Below are 17289 nucleotides of genomic sequence, written 5' to 3'. Positions count from 1 at the left end.
GATAGCATATAGAGTTCCCCTTAGTAACCCATGCAGCCAATGCCAGCAACGTAAGTGTCTGTGCTGCAGCAGGACTTCCTGGAATTCTAGGGTCAATTGACTGCACTCATGTACACCTGGTGGCCACGTACAGAATGGAACAAGTGTCCAGCAACTGTATACTGGAGCACACTATTCATGTGCAAATACTGTCTGATGTGGACCTGTCTCTACTGAACTGCTGTGCAAGGTGCTTTGGATCAAGTCACGATGCTATGATCCTGTGGAGAAGCATCATTTATAGTAAACAATACACAAAGGGGTATGGGGTAACTGTCAGTACACCTATCTAATTATTGGCGATTAACATTTTGCAGTATTTGTTGGTGCAAAGAATTAGAGGCTCAATACCCCACCTCCTAGGAAATAAATCCTATGAATTTACAACCGCAGCGATTCAGCACTCCAATAAGTCAAAAATGAGTATAATTTACATATATAAACAACGTAAAAAGAAGCGCATGATTTCAGCAGGTTCTTATTTCTTGGTTTCTTTATTCGAAAAATCTTCTTAAAAGCGACCGTAGCCAATGCGTTTCGACCCAGAAGGTCTTCTCCAGGGCAGTCAAAATAATATGCGTGTTCCTTAGTTCATATCTTGTTTATTTTCCGAACTTCTACTTGGTCCCCCTCTCTATGATGGAAGTGCCGGTTATTCCTTATATTTTCCAAGTGCATTACCAGCATGAGTGTGGCTTGTTTAAGTTATTTCCAATCCTTCGTTCTAGTAAGGAGATGGGTATTTAGCCAATTAAAAAAATTCCAGGGACCGCTTCTTCAGCGTGGCGAGGTCACCTGTAATACAAAGACTTCAAAGCCATTGAGGATACTATGCGAGCTGAAGCCCCTGAACTTTGGAGAATGGCTTGATCAAGTGTGAAAAAGACTGGAGCTACTTTGTGGATCAAAAGGAAACTTTGCCAAGGAAGAAATAACTGAAGAGACTGCTGGATAGGACTGCTCTTCCTGTGTGATCTGGGGCTTGCCTGCAGTTTGCTGTTTCTGCTAAGGAAAGGCTATAGGGACTTTGCTGTGTGCTCTGTCCCCCTGCTTGAATGACTTTGCTGTGTCCTGAAGTAACTATCCCCAAGGGCCTGAGTTGAGCTGGCTCCCTGTTTGGAAACACTGGAACACAAGTTTCCAGAGAAGACTCTCAGACATGCCATGGGTGCGTGTGCTCTGTCTATCCTGAGACCTTCGCAAGTTGTGCCCTATGATCTCGGGCACCGTGTGTTCCAACTGAGACTCTGATACGCGGTGTGCGTGTGCTCTGTCTAGCTTGCGTCCTTCGAGAGGATTGTCCTGTGAACATGTGTACCGGGGAGCCAAGTAAGTCTCTGCGACGCAGTGTGCATGTGCTTGGGGGCAGCCTGAGACTTTTGTGTCGATTGGCTGTGATCGTGCACACCAGAAGAGCAAGTGTGTCTCAGCGACGCGGCGTGCGTGTGCTGTTCGCGGCCTGAGACCCTCACTGGAGGTTCCCTGTGTTCGGGGGCATCGGAAGGTAAAGTGTGTCTCAGCGGTGCAGAGTGCATGTCCTTTCTACTGCTTGAGACCTGCGCAAGGGGTGCCCTGTGATCGGGGGCACTGGAGGATAAAGTGTGTCTCAAGCGACACGGAGTGCGTATCCTTTCTATGGCTTTATCTGCGCAAGAGGTGCCGTGTGATCGTGAGCACCAGAAGATCAAGTGTGTCTCGGTGACGCGTGCGTGTGTCGTGCACAGCCTGAGACCATCGTGATGAGTTGTGTGGTTATTGTGCACCCGGAGGTTCCGTGAGTCTGATTGGCTCTGTTTGCGGGTATAGTGTGCAGCCTGGGATCTTCTCACTGTCCGGAAAGTCAGAGAGCGCCTTGGAGGCCAAAGTTGCGGGGAGAGGCAAGTGGGTCCGTGCCCCCCAGGTAACGTGTGTCGATTCCTGGGGCGCCGACTCGGAGGGGGACTCTCTCGGCCTCTCTGTCCTGCAGCGCGAGCCTCTACTTCGGCTCGGATCAAGACCTGTGTGCCAAGGGAGTGGCGCACCCGGACCGGAGTGCGAAGCTGCACTTACTGTGTTCGATCTTACCCATGAGGGAGTAGCAACTGTGGCTGGAGACTAACCGCAAACCAGCACGAGTGGCGGAGAGACCGCCGGAGGCACCGAGAACAGTGCCAGAGTAACTTGCGTATTGCATTACTCCTGCATTGCGGGGTATCTGATGATTGTATGACGCATTGCTTTATTTCTTTACAACGGACTGCCTGTTTTGTCATATTGCCCATTGCATTAGTTTGCCTAACAAACTGCCTGATAGGTGTGTTACGCATTGCACTAGGTTTGCATAACAAACTGCCTGATAGATGTGTTACGCTGCGTCTTAAGTCCTGCATCACGATCTGCTGGATTGTTGTTTTACACATGGTATTCGTGTTGCATACCGAACTGCCGGATATGTGTTTCGCATTGCATTTGTTTCGCATAACTAGCTGCTTGATAACTATTACATGTTGCAATGCTTTTTCCCAATAGAATACCTGAAAGGGGACCGTACGCATTGCATTACGGGGGCATAACAGTTTACCACGTTGCTGTCCATCTGACACCAGGAATTTTGGCTTGTGGCAAAAGAAAGTGGTGTTGGTGTTGCACTCTGGCATTAGAAACACACCCAAACACAAAAAAGGAAGAAACCCGTCTTCTCCTCATATCCCCATGGGGCAGATAGGGGGTTTGCATTAGTTTGCCCCTGAGGGCCAGAAAGGTCACTGTATTGTAGGGGATTATATTTTAAAATAAAATAATGGGGTTGGTCTGGCCCATCCACCTCACTTTTACCCCTCAAGTCTCAACAGTCTTTCTGCTCCCATGCGGGCTAAGAAATCCCATCCCAATGTAAAATGAGAAAATATTTGATTATTTTCGGTATTGGTTTTACATATAGACCAGGAGAGTTTGGCTAGCTCCCAATATCGTCCCACTTGCAGTGGTGAATGGCTACACTTATTGGGCTTGGGTAGGCTTCCACCTTGGAAAACCTACCAGACCTTGACCGTTCTGAAAATTAGATACCGATTGGAGTCCAGGGTGGTGTGCTCTGCGTGGATCCCACAACGTTTTCTTACCCACAATGCCCTGCAAACCGCAAACTTGGACTAAAAACACACCCTTTCCTCACATGTCTGTGAGGAAAACCTCTGGAATCTACGGGGAGCCATACATTTCCTACCATCTAGCATTCCCCCCAAGTCTTCCGATAACAGTGATACCTCACTAGTGTGGGTGGGGCAAGAGACCTTGACACAAGGCGCTAAAGCACTACGTGGAGTATTATCAATGAGAGTAGTTATAGGATTAGGGGCTGTGCTCAGCCACCACTCATGTAAGCCTATGAACCACAGACATTTAAAAAAAAAAATAGACAACAAGGGTATTGTTTCAGGGTAGTGTGCCTTGCATGGATTTCATGAGGTTTTCTTGCGTACAATGCCCTGCAAACCTCGTACTATGCCTACAATCACACGGTTTCCTCACATTTTTGTGATAGAAAATTCTAGAATCTACAGGATACCACAAAAATCCTACCAGCCAGCGCTACTCCACTTGTGCCGATAAAACGCTGCACCAATTGTGTGGCTAGGACTAGTGCCCACGACTGGAACAGATCAAGCCGAGGTCAATGGGAGTCTGCTCCAAGCAGTTAAGGGGTTAAGGACATGGCATATCAAGGTTTAGAATGTGAAATGTAAATCCGTATTTAGAAATCCATATTTGTAAAGCGCAAACTATTCACCCTTACGGGTCTCCAGGCGCTGGGGGCATTTGTGGAAATTAAGTGAGTTATTGCCCAGAGTCACATGGTGCTGAGCTGAGCTGCCACCGGAGCCAGGGATCGAACCGTGAGCCCTGTGCACCAAAGTCAGCTGCCCTGGCTGCTGCATCACACCTCGCCAATGTTTTTTTAATGTTTTCAACATCACATGAATATTTTGATACAGTATTGATTTGGTCTGTTATCCCCTTTCATAGGTATAGTCTTGTTCGTTTATAGTGACATCTAAAGCATCCGATTGCACATTTGATGGTCATGGTGTTGTACTATAATGAGGAAAGATTAGAGGTAGTAAAAGATTATAGATACCTGGGAGTGAATATTAAAAATACATCTTACTTGGGTTCTTCATGATACAATTCAGTTCTGTAGAACATGGTCGATGGGTTTAGGTCTATTGCAGTTTGAAATGTGCAAGGTAAGGGAGAAGTACCAACTGTGTGAAAAGGGTTATTTCCCAAAAATCCCTCCTGGCCTGAAAAGTTGAGCATGTCACATTTCATGTTTTGTTTGTTGAAATGCCAGTACTAAAGTTTTCCCAAAGTATTACATACATTATGAATAAAATAGCTTGACCGCAAGACACCACTTTGGCCCTGGGGAACATCCAGGAGTGGTGATCAGTCCATGGGACATCAAACAGTAGTAGGAAAATTGACAGAAATGGAGGCAGTGGACAAGAGAAAGCAGTAGTGAATATTATAAGAGGAAGGCAAAGATCACACTAATAAGCATGAAGCAAGTACAATGCAACCAAGAGAAGCTCAGCTACTCATCCAAAAATGCAGCCAATCTCCATTGTCTATAAGAACAAACAAATGACAGGCCGGGCACCACCTTATCTGGTAGGCGAGTTATGGGCAGCAATTTGTCCAGCAGTTTAAGTCGCAAGGTTCAAGAGCCAGCATTTTTGGGGCATTACTCAGTGGTCTAACTAACCTAATTTAATGGTACTCAGTTAAGTAACCTTGGAAGTCTGACTTGGTGTTTCTATGGTGTGAACGGGTGACCTGCAGACCATTCCATGTTCCACTGACAACTGTGCTACTAACTGAGTTATCCTACCACCATTCCCCCCCCTCCCCCCCTTCTGGGATTGGGAAATTAAGTACCATTACATTGAGTAACCATTACATTTCTTACTAACGGTACTTGGATATGGCCAAAAATTAAATGAAATTTAAAAAATCAAGAATGTAATTTTATTATTGTCCTAAATGTTTTTAAAATTGTTATATGAATGTGGACTGTCTTTGTGTTAAAAACGTGATGTGTTGAAGTGACACTTTATTTGAATGTTGCGAAGCCCGTTTTGGCATATTCTAGTTTAACACGATGTTCGAAGAAAACCTCCAGTTTTTAGATGTTTTATTTGTATAATTAAGCAATATGTCTTTCTAATTAATAAATAAATAATTGGTAGGCTTCACAATGGCGTTGAAGACCTTTTTAGACCTCATCCTGTCTCTTCCATTGTATATTATTGTGAACATACATGAAGTAGCATTATAGCAAGCAGTGTAGCTGTTTTTCAAGCTATGGAATGTAAGTGTAACATATGATGGTGATTAAACTAGAGTGTGTTTGTAACTTTGCTGTTTAAACGTTAATCTGTTTCACGGATCTGCATGAACACATTTATATTGGTACAAATGAGAAAACTGTAAATGCATTAGAAATATCAGTTTTTTGTAAGATATTTCTTGTGAAAAATATTTGGGGTCGATGGGGCTAAATTTTAGCCGGAGGCATCTGGTGCTTAGCACCGACACATAATTGTCAACACATGTGCTTGTGACAGTCTGCCACAAGGTGTCGCTCTCTGGCTAATTTACAGATGATCACAACAGGAAATTATTAATTCATTATACATATAAATGACTATTACCTGCCACCCAAGCCCTTCTAACGGCTTGGGGACCTGAAATAGTCTGAATTGTCACACTTGTAGTAGTGTAATGGTTAGTAGTTGTTGTTGTAGCCATCCTTGGAAGCATGGCGGGGCAATGTATGGTGCGAGCTGCAGTGGCCTCCTGACGAGAGCCCTGTTTTTTTCTTTTCTTTTTCAAACTAAGCACTCTGTTTAGACATCCGGCATCTTGCCTCCAAAACCCTATTCCGTTTTCAGAACGGGGCAAATATGAAAGAAGAGATGTTGTCTGACCCTATCCAGTAGGGAAAGAAATTGGTATCCTCAAATCTATAGCCACTTATAGTTGCTATATTAGAGTGTCTCATTCTTAAGAGGATGCTTGTGTATCTTTCTAGTTTCCCTGAACAGCATTTAAAAGCATAAGGCAATGGGGTCTAGCTCAGCTACTCTACACTCCACTCTCTTACAGAATGCTCTGCCAGTCCTATGAGGACATTGGATACTTTGGGATATGTACTTTGTTTCTGCACATTAAACAAGGGAACAAGGTATAAGTAATTGTCTTAATTCTGCTGTTTTGCGTTCTTGTATGTTGCTCTTAATTCGCTAAAGCAGTGACTAGGGGGCTTTTAAAATAAACAAGGTGTTTGGTGCCCAGAGTAATTTTTAACTGTCCTTTTTCCCACCTGAAATGTATAAAGAGCTGTGTTAGCACAAACTGTGTTGCTCTTACCGACCATTCCTTGGATTTAAAGCATCCCACCAGAAAATCGTGCTGCAGAAGAAAATATTGATTTCATGTTGACCGCTCTAAGTGAAGATGGGGCACAGTTTAAATGCAGACATAAAGGAATTTTTTTGTTTTGGTTTTGACTTTTCACTTTCATCTTAAAACAAGCATTGGCATAGACAATAGGTCTCTCTTTTGGGACCTTTTTAGTTTTTAGTTATGCAGCAGGTCCCAAAGGCGAGACCTATTGGTTATGCCAATGCTTGTTTTAAACGTCCCGAGTGTCTCTAAATATCACGTGAAGTGTTTGAATGCAACTATGGGGAAAAAATTAAAAGTTGATTTAAAATAAATAATTGTATCTCACTCATGTACTCTTAATTAACCCTGGGCGTAGTTCGCGAAGTAGCGCTACGCGTAGCACTTCGCAAACTGCGTAGTACCCTGTTCGCACTGTGCAAGATGCTGTTCTCAATGATTGCACGGTGCCGGATGCTTTTCCGCACTGTGCAATCATTGAAAACGGCACCTTGCACAGTGCGAGCTGTAGTTTTCTGCCACTCGAGTAGATTTTTACTCGAGCGACAGCTTTCTCAACGCGGACTGGTAGTTTCTCATCACGAGCGGTCGCGAGCATACGCAACCACTCTCAATGAGAAACCTGACCAGCTCGTGTTGAGAATCTCGCCAGGAGGTTTATTTTCCACGCTTGCGATCGACAACTTGATGTTGCTGATCGCGAACGAGGTAAAAGTCTCGCCGGTATGTAATTTTGCTTGATCGCGGTCGCCAACTTGACGTTGAGGACTGCGAGCAAGCAAAAAATGACCGCTGCACTACGCTATGAGTGTTTGCACTGTGCTACATGCAATTCGCGTAGTGCAAAGTAGCGCAAACTTCGCAAACTACGCGAACGTAGCGTAGTGCTTTGCCCAGGGTTACTCTTGATGGCAACGAGTAGTTAGAAATGACCGGTATAAGTAAAAGGTGTACACTTACGCTGGACAGGAAAATATTGGTCCTTTCTTGTAACTTTAATGGAACTATTCAGCTGCGAGATTTCCCCAGTGCTGTTACTTCAGGGATATGGAAAGAGCAAATGCCAATTCGTGAATTTCACACACGCGTAAATAGTTCTGAATAGTACTCCTGCTGCGAGCATCGGCAGACCTCAACAAACGGATTTTTGTCTGTAATGCTAATGCAGCTAAGGGCCACTAGAGAGAGCTGTTGCTCGATATTACTTTTTTAATGCGATCCGTAGGAACACAAAATCTTTATTTGTACGTAAATTACACAAAGGAGTTTAACGTGGACAAGCCTTCAGTAGCACGGCCACCAAACTTTTAGTTTAATGTCATTACATTTGTATTAATCCCCCCAAATTTTTTAAAATGTAGATGACGTTATTTGAAGTGTAAATGTATCAGAAGTAGACCTGAAATGTAGTTGTGAATGCAGCGTTATCAAAAGAAAACGTTCATCAAAGTTGAAAGTGTAATGTGCAAAAATGAAATTAAAAAAAAGTGAGTGGTGATGCGAGTTGTGCGCGCGCGCGACGGGAAAAAGTGCTGTGCACGTCGCGCGCGCTTGTGCGCGTAATAGCAAGCTGGTGGCCGGCAATGTAGCACTTTTTAAGCAGCTACTAAACGTCTCGTCAGAGCAGCACATGCGCTGGCTCAGGCGAGACCTAAAAAAAAGAAAGACAATATCCCACCCACATGTGGCGGCAATATGTTTGCAGTAACTTTTCAATAAAAAAACAAAAGCAAATAATTTACATAGAGAAGTATGGCTACTTCCTCACAGGCGTGTGTACTAGAGTAAGTATAGTAACTATTTGTTTTAATGCTCATTATCACATGATTGCTATTGGCTAAAAGAAAAGGTTCTATTGGCTTTGAATTACTGTAAACTAAACACACAAATATGACTCCTAAACAGGCACTAGCAAAGTCAATAGGTCTAACCTTTTGTCTCAATGACTTATCGACCAAGGATTTCTGGCGATGCTGCACAGCATCAGTAAAATCCTTTTTGCCAATGCTGTGCAGCATTGGTCAAAAAGAAAAAAGTTAGATGACGCAGCCGCTTCTGCTCTTCGCCCTATTTCATTAGATTGTATTTGTGCGCCTATGAAATGACTTGTGCTCCATTTAAAAAAAAATAAAAAAAATGAAGCTTGAGTGGTGCAAAAGTGCTTTTTTTCCTACGGCAGAGGGGCTGCAATGTCAAAGGTTTTAAAATTACAAAACAAAAATAAATGGGAGCGCAGGTGGGAGTGGAAGTTGACCAGGGGTGGGTGGTGGGGAATAAAATGAAGTAGAGTGGGAAAAGGAGTAACAGCACATAGGGAGAGAGCAACATGGGGTAGAAGCATACAAGGGAGAGCATGCAGCACTCGAGAGCGAGAGAGATCGCAACATGAACCATATGAAAGTAAGGCACACGAGGAAGAGAACTTGAAAACATATGCACTCTTATGGAATGGTTAACCGAAAAGAGAAAATAGGTCCATAAAAGAGCAATGAAAAGAGACCAGTCCCCCAATCAAAAGGATAGTAAAGCGGCTGCACTCCAGGGGAAAGACTAATGCAAGAAGTTAAAGGTAAGCCATCAAATGAGAGGCAAGTAAACAAGAGTGACAGTAAAGCCAACCAATGGTCTTTCAAAACCAGAAAGCGTATGCCGTCTGGTAGGTGAAACCTAAAAAGGATGAGGAATCGAAAGAAAACAGAATTGGCAAAGTAACCCTGCCACTGAAGTGCCCTTCCTTTTTAGGTGGATGTGTACATATGATCAGGCAAACTGACATCACTCCAAGTTCAAAAGCCATTGGCCGAAGTTAGCCACCCCATGCTGTATGCTGTTGTGGGTGGAGCTAGAAGTGCTTGACAGTTGAACAGATTAATAGACGGAGAGAGCTACCCGAAATCCCCTCTATATTTGTATTTTATTTTGTGAATAGTCTATACAATTTTACAAAAAAATTAAACTTTTTTCTATTAATCCTGTCTTTTAAAATGCTTTTTTAAATCATTTGTCTTAATGTATTTTACACCTAAAAATGTTCTGAGGAGTATTGTAACTGTTTATCTGAGTTTGTTCAGCTTTTAAGATATCTTTGTATCGAAATAAAGCTTATTGAGTGAATTGTCTATATTGCCTGAAACTGATGGGGCAGTTGAAACTGTCTCTAGACTAGACCTTAAAATGTGCACACACTTTTTTTTATAAACCTTTTTTATTGGCATTTATATAATAGTACATACAACAACACATCTGGAATGTGCACACAGACTTTAGCTGACTTTATATTTTCTTTTGATGTTGTTCACTCAATTTATTTCAAATTAAGGCTCGATCGTAATTTTCAAATTACACTTACAAAACTGTTTCAAATTTTGTTTCACGTGCAATTCTTTCTGATTTTTAGACAAAGAAAACGAAGTTGGTGTACTATAGTAATCCATAGATGCTTACTACCCTGTAAACCATTAATGTTGACCAGTGTGTTAAAAGTAATGTCATGATTTGTGTCAGCTGCTCCTCTGCCATGGTTTCCTGAAAGCCTGGAATGTCATGCATGAATTATGAATCAACTTGGTGGAGGCACTGAAATTTTAAAGTTTCTTATAACTTCATGCGTATCCCTATCATTTACACACATAATATCCGTATATTCTAGTCAACGTGTTTTCACAATAAATATTGCTTTTATACTGCATATTAGTAGATGTTTCATAACCCCATTGTGTCAATGAAACATTCTAATTTACTGCATCACAGTCCTATGAATGGATGATAACCACATTTGGAAATATTTGGTTGACAACAAAAAGCGCTGCCTTGCTCAAAATTAATAATGTAAACAATTACACTGCTGAGATTTACTGCAGTGCACATTAAGCACTGGGCTGCATTTTGTCCCATAATCGTATCAAATATTATGTATGCAACCCAAACTAACCTGTCCATTTTCTGCTCAATATATTTACCATTCTTTTTAATGAGAGCTTCTGTAGGAGGTATCTGTGAATTGGTTTGAGAAAATTGAAGAAACCGCATAAAGTACAATGTCTTTGATCATTACCAGATCCGGGATTTTGTAAGCGACTTCTGGACTGGCGGTCAGCTTGCATGCTGGGACAAATCGGAGAAGCCATGGACTTTCTTCCCTGAAATCTCCATCTACCTGAGAGATGTGAATTCCAGCCAGAGTTTTCGGCTCACCATCAAACCGCCGGTCAGTAGTATTAATGACTTCAAGTTGTTTTTGTGTTGAACAGATTTCTTCCATGGCTTTTGCCATTCTTCAGTTGAACTCTCATACAAAGGCACAGGTAAAGTGTAGAAAAGCACTTATTGTGGAACTGGCTGCACAATATACCTATGTTGTAACTATTTAATAATTGTATGCATTTTTTACCAGTTTGATTCAGTACATTTCCGCAACACTAATAAGCAGATCTAGAAGCACAATCTTTTCTATTTCAGAAAATGAAGGGGTTTTTTTAAATTTTATTTTCAGAAAACGAGTTTTTTTTTTTTTTCCAGAGATTAGTTTTGGGGACCGCTTTACTGGTTTAAGATGTACATTATGAAATGTTCATGATCCTTGCCATTGAACTTCTTTGGTAAATCTTTCTAGTTTTTTTTTTTTTTTTTGTTTTACTACACCGGGGTCAGCCATCTGGCAGATCCATTCTGCAGTTGAGCCTCCTAAACGCCACTGAACTGGATCAGCTTCCTTCTATACCTGCTTACAGTGCTGGCTTGACCTTTGACCTCTAAATTTCTCAACCTACTGCTTTACAAACATTTCCAATCAAATGTAAATGTCTTTCCGCTTTTTCATTCCCGTCTACCACCCAGAGTATCGCAAACATAAATTCAGTTTCAAAGTAGCAATAATCTGCATAAAACTAACAATAATCCATAAAAATCTCCCCATTTATAATTTGAACTCTTGCATTGCTATCCTCCCTTCCATCGGCCCTTTGGTACCTCACTTTAACTCTAGAGCCCACTAACAGATGAGCTTGCTGTCCCATGGGCTGAAGAAATGAAAACTAATTCGTTTTCAATGTGGTATTTCCCTAAATGCGTAGTATTCATTCACTGAGGAAAAACTTGGCAAAAAAACGAAATGGCTTCAAAAACAACAATGAAATGCAACTTTTTGGACAAAAAAGGGCAGAGATCTTACCTGCTTCATGGAAATGTTCAAATAGTAATAGATGACATTAATCTACCTCGGGCTTCTCCAACGGTTGGCGTGTGAGCTACTGGGAGCTCGCCAGGTTCTGTAAGTAGCTCTCCTGTGTTCAGCCCACTCAATTTATAAGCTTTTGCTTATTTGAATTAATATATGTATACCAAAATTAAAAAGCATGCATTTGAGACAAAAATGTGTGTATTTTCAGAACTCATAAGCTGGCCTGTGGAGAAAAATGGTTTAATTTCCAAAATCTATTTAAAGCTGATATTTGAATGAGAAATATCAAATGGTTTTGGGGGGATTTTTTTACTAATGTTATTAACTTGGTGGCAGGGCATTGCACCTGTGGCTGTTATGTATTATCAAGCTAGAGGCATTCCACATTGACAAAGCATTTTCACATTACTGCTAGCAACCATGCCTGATGCACTGAGGTGAACGCTGCTGGTAAACTTGCATAAGATGGCCACTAATGTAATCTTGTCTGACGTGGTCTATTATGTCTCGCATAATACATTGCAGCTCAGGAGAATTGTCAATGACCAAAAGTAGGTCTTATTACTGAAAAGGTTGGAGACCCCCATCTCTCTCCTCCAGTGCTCGCCACAGAGACCACAAATGTATAATCTTTTTTTAAAAAGATTGCCAGAATCTGTAATCATGTGTCAGAAGACCTCTCCAACAGCCAATTCTCTTCACTTCAAGCTTGCTCTGTCAACAGATGCTCCTTAAATGAGCTTGACTAAAATAAATTCCACTCAGCAGTACTCATTTACTGCCAACATTCAGCTGTTGTGTAGGGAGTTCGTGTTTCGGACGTTTCTGGGTTGTCAGTTTCGTTCTAAAGAGTCGATAAGCGGCTCCTTTGTTCTCTTTTTTTCTGCCTTGCTTAGTTCATGTTTAATTCCACCATTTTGGAAGGTGGCTCTACTGGTTCTGGTGCTGAAAACTGGACAGAGATGGTCTGCCAGGCTAACACCTCTTGGCATGCTTGAGTGTCCAGTTGTTTGCCTGTGGATGCATGATCTTTTTCTGGCTGGGCTCTCCTTTGTTGGGCACATGTGAATGTATCTACTTTCCATATGGTGAATAAGGCAAGTCTGTGCCCAAGTGTGTTGGCGTGGGATTCTCACTTCTAACTGGTAACTGTTAACCATATGTACCACGGATGGAGTTCTTGTCTTTTTGTTCAGTGTATATTTCAGTCACTTAGGGGGAAAATGTTTCTACTGCCCCCAGACAATCCGCGGAATTAGAATGGTGAACACGCTCTTGCCTTTTTCTTAATGATATGTTACTCCTCAGTGTGACAATGTGTCTGCGCTGGGATTTAAATCAGCCATGGTAATCAGACCCACTCATGCTACCGCCTACCTCTTAGGTCACCCCAGCAGCAGGTTGCTTGTGTGAGATATTGTATACATTTAGGGGCTTGCAGCCCGCTCATTGCTTACCATTAGTTGGCTTCATTGTCACTCTTTTTTGCTGCTGTCTAATTGGCAGCATGTGCCGGTTTCACTTCTTCTTTCGGCTAGACCGTGTACCAAGAACTGATTGCTTCAGCTTGATTGCTGTCCTTCCGCTGATCGTGCTGTGATTTGAGGTACTATTTTTGTTTCTTCTTCCTCCGTCATCCTTGTCAGTGTTGCTTCTTCCCCTCCCATAAGAGTCATAACGCTCTATTTTAGAACTTTTAGCCATGCTGCATACAACATGGCTAAAAGACATTGGCAAAGCCAGCCGGCTAGCGCCGGGATAACTCTTCCGAGGTAGCTGTGCGCTGTATAAGTTGCCATTCATTCATAGCGCTTATATACGTGAGACCTAGTAGCTTTGCCAGTGCTTGTTTAAGGGAGGGTCCACCCATCATGTCATTTTTGGATGAGAAATGGCCCACAATACAACAGCCCAGAATCAGCCAGTAATTTCATTTCGTAACTTCTGAGTTTTCTTTCTTTTTGCAAACATTTTACAGCTGAAAGTTAACAGTGGCCCCGTTAATCTTTTTCTCAACTTTGCTGTTCTTCGACACATTTCAATTCTGCGACATGCACATGCTACCTTGTGTGGCGCATTCGTGCTGCTGGTTGTCCTCTCTTCCTTTTCTCCTTCCAGTATATCATTATAGTCTGTGCTATACAAACACTGTATGTGTAGGGCCATGGAAATGTGTGCCCTGCCAGTTGTAATGGGAAAGCAAGTGGTGGGGTCTCGCACTCTCAGTAATGTGGGTAAGGCTGAATTAAACCGAACACCTGGAAATCCTGTTGTGAAATAGCAGTGTATCCTATAACCGTGTTGAAGACATTCTATGTTTTTTTTGACTCCTCTCAAACTTAGTGCCTCAATTTGCCTAGCCTGAAAAGTAGTACTGGATTCATATATATATTTTGCTCATAGGTAAAAGACGAAAGCCATTGCAACCGAAACATAATGGACATTGCTATGGAAATAAGCCACTGTCCCAACAATTTTCTCAGGTTTAAAACACTTTTGTTTATTGAAAGGTAACCATGCGACTGAAATTTACAGATCACAGGTTTTACTGAACCCATACTAAATGTATGAAAATACCCAATCTGCTTCTCAGTGCAAGCCCTAGAAGTGTAAAAAATACCTCTATACTTTGGGTAACTTACAGAATAAGAACTTGTTTTAGTTTCTGTCACTCATTGGCTCCAGAAGCCATTTGTAACTTCTCAGGTGTTGGTACTTCCTAGGTTTTATCAATGATTGTGTTTTCTCCCTATGGCCGTGGTGACTTTAAGGGTGAATGTGCCATTAGGTGATCTCTGTTCTCTTCTGCACATCTGCTGTTCCCCCTCCTAATCAATCACAGCTGAGCAGTCCTCTCTCGTCTGTAAGCAAACTTAGGGACAGCTCTGGTACCCCAGTGCTGCCTAGTAGGTGGAATCCTGGCAGTTCATGGTTCACATCACACCCTCTGTGATGCTAATGGCGGATGGGAGCCTGGTTCACTGCCACACTCACTGGAGTTCTAAGAACCGGAGATCCTCTCAGGAGATGTGCCAAAGGGAAGCCCACAGCAACTCTCAAAATATAGGCCTCGCCCAGGATGTCATGGTCTCCGGCCCATGTCTGCTTCTCTCCTAAATATTGTCTCTTCAGCCTGTTGCTGCCAGCGGTCTCCCATTCATCAAGGATATTACAGCAGTGACTGGCTCCAGAATCTTGTTCACCATGAACACACACACAGATATCCATCATACAGATGGGTACTAACAGATGCCCTTCAATATATTTCTTCCATATGGCAAACAAATGCTGCAATAAAGGCGTTACAGACTAAATGACACAAACCTGCAGCATGAGTTTATCTTTCTTTACACCGCATGCCCCCGCCATATCGAATTGTGCAGCCAACATTTGGTGTACGAACCTGTGCAAAGGAGGCGCATGCAAGAAAAGCAAGCTTGGTCAACAAAAATGGATCACCTACATTTTTCTAATCGAATAAACATATACCATATTCTATTTTAGTACTTAAATATAATCCTTGTCTTGTTTTTGCTACTTAAAACATCATGGGAATTGTTTTGAAGCACACATGTTGATTCAGAAACGTTTTGTGTGTCTCTCGGGGTCTGTGCAGACTTAATGGCCAGCTAATTGCCTTGTCTCCATTATATACAGCGCTTGGAAGAACTCCAGTAAAATATTGTTTTTAAGATCTTGACTGATAATCGACGGCTTTCTTTTCAGCTTTACATCCAGTACATACTCACGGTGCAGGGGACCATGGACTGCTACCGCTTTGGCATCTCCTCCTCGACTGGCACCCTTGTGATTGGTGCCACAGTTATGGAAGGCTTCTACGTCATCTTTGACCGAGCACTGAAGAGAGTGGGCTTCGCAGTGAGCACCTGTGCAGGTACAGGAGAAAAGTTTACATTTGTGATCTGATCGAAGGGCTCGGTTTATTCTTACCTTTTGGTTGTCAAAGATCTGTTTGTAATTGTCCTGAAAGTCTTCCTCTTTACCAAAACTTTCTAATTTCCTATGACCTCTACTTCTTGTCAGGTGCCCTGAAGCTGCCACCATGTTGTATTGGCACTATATGAAAAGCAAAAGCTGTGTCTCGTTGCTGCGTAATTCCAGCTCTCATGGCCCAGCTTCCCCCTTCCCCTCCAGGTCTATCTTGACATCCTCTAGCCCCTCTCTGTTGTCTCCCCATGCCTCCCTCACCCACCTCAAAAACATGCCCCATTGCTTCACATGTAAACTCATGCTCTAGAACTCCAGTAACATATATGATATTTGAGGTAGTGTCCAAGTTCCATGAAAAGGATGAAAATACCAGTGTCTTAATCTATTACACAAATTTTTCCAGCCAGGTACTATGGAGGGCCCATTTAAAGGTGCACCATAACTCTTCTAATGAGCGTAAGCTTAAAGTCCCAAGCATTCAACGTCAAGGTACACATACTGCAGCAGAAAGTGAGGTGGTCAGTTAAGACTCTTTGGATAAACATGTGGGAACCTTCTGGTGCCGAACTCAAGAGAAACATCTTTAACTATTCATATCTATAAAATATATTGACCGTGTAAACCATTCAGGTGAAATAAAAAGTACACATTACTCCATGTACATTAGTGGTACGATGAGCTGTTGAACCGCTTTTAGAAGGGATAGTCCCTAAAGAATCCTGGAGTCCATCGGAACAGGTGTAAAAGACAATCTAGTTTTAACAGTAGGGCCCACATCTCAACACTAGATCATATCTAATGCTTGTGAAACTCTATTGATCGTAGCCTCTGAAAGTTCGAAGATAATTCTCCTATTAGGAAACAAAATGGTAATGAAATGCATTGTGTATTTGTAAAGCGCACCATCTCCGCAGGCGTATCCTGGCATGATACAAAAGCTAGAAGTTGCAACAATGTGTTTTAGATAAAGCTGTATGGATCTGGTTAACCAAAATGGAGGATCTTAAAACCTTCTAGCCTAATCTTTGTACCTCCTTGAAGTTAAAGATGGCTTACAGGGGAGATGCAGAGGCTCTGAATGTGAGCTGGCATGCATTGGCAAGTGCCAAGGAACACATGGGTCTCAGAGTGGACAGCTGAGGTCCCTGGATCCAATTACCTCGTCAAAAGACCAACAAAGAAATAGAAAATTAAAAGTTTGTCAGCCTCCAGGATAGTCCTCTCCGTCACTGCTGAGGCATGTGAGGTGTACATCACATGTAAACAAACCTCTTTTGAGATCGAATGCACAACAGCCTGCCAAAGGAAGAGCAGGCACAGGTTACATCAAGTCTTCTGGTGGTGCAGGGCCCAGTGGGGCTGCCTGTGGGATTCCATGCTGGACAAATACAGCAGCTGGGCAGCTTGACAGAGCTTTAGCTGGGCCGTGGCGTAGACCCAGCGACACTGACTAGGGGAAAGGGGTTGCTTTGACATCCTTTTCCTGACAGGCCTAAGTATCTCCTGCCCTGCCTCCCTATCGGTTTAATCTGTACACACGATCCCTGGCTCAACCACCCAATTTAGTTGGGGCTGATTTTACATGTATGTAGTTGATACCCACTCATGTTTAGCATTTCCCACTGGATGTACAGACCCTGCAGATGGTGAAGTAGAAGTCCAAGACACTT

At 42.6% G+C, this 17289-nt stretch overlaps 1 protein-coding gene across 1 annotated transcript in view; it reads left to right on the top strand.

Moving 5' to 3' along the window:
• Nucleotides 1-17289, top strand: part of BACE2 (beta-secretase 2) — a 278687-nt gene that overhangs the window by 229601 nt on the left and 31797 nt on the right. Inside the window, exons 7-8 of the mRNA XM_085621229.1 lie at nucleotides 10547-10696; nucleotides 15395-15563. Coding sequence (XP_085477355.1) covers nucleotides 10547-10696; nucleotides 15395-15563 — 319 coding nt within the window. The remainder of the gene's footprint in view (nucleotides 1-10546; nucleotides 10697-15394; nucleotides 15564-17289) is intronic.

The sequence above is a fragment of the Triturus cristatus genome, chromosome 8, assembly GCF_964204655.1.
Source record: "Triturus cristatus chromosome 8, aTriCri1.1, whole genome shotgun sequence".
Taxonomy (NCBI): domain Eukaryota; kingdom Metazoa; phylum Chordata; class Amphibia; order Caudata; family Salamandridae; genus Triturus; species Triturus cristatus.
Note: the sequence above shows the minus strand (reverse complement) of the source record. Positions and strands in the feature narration are given on the sequence as shown.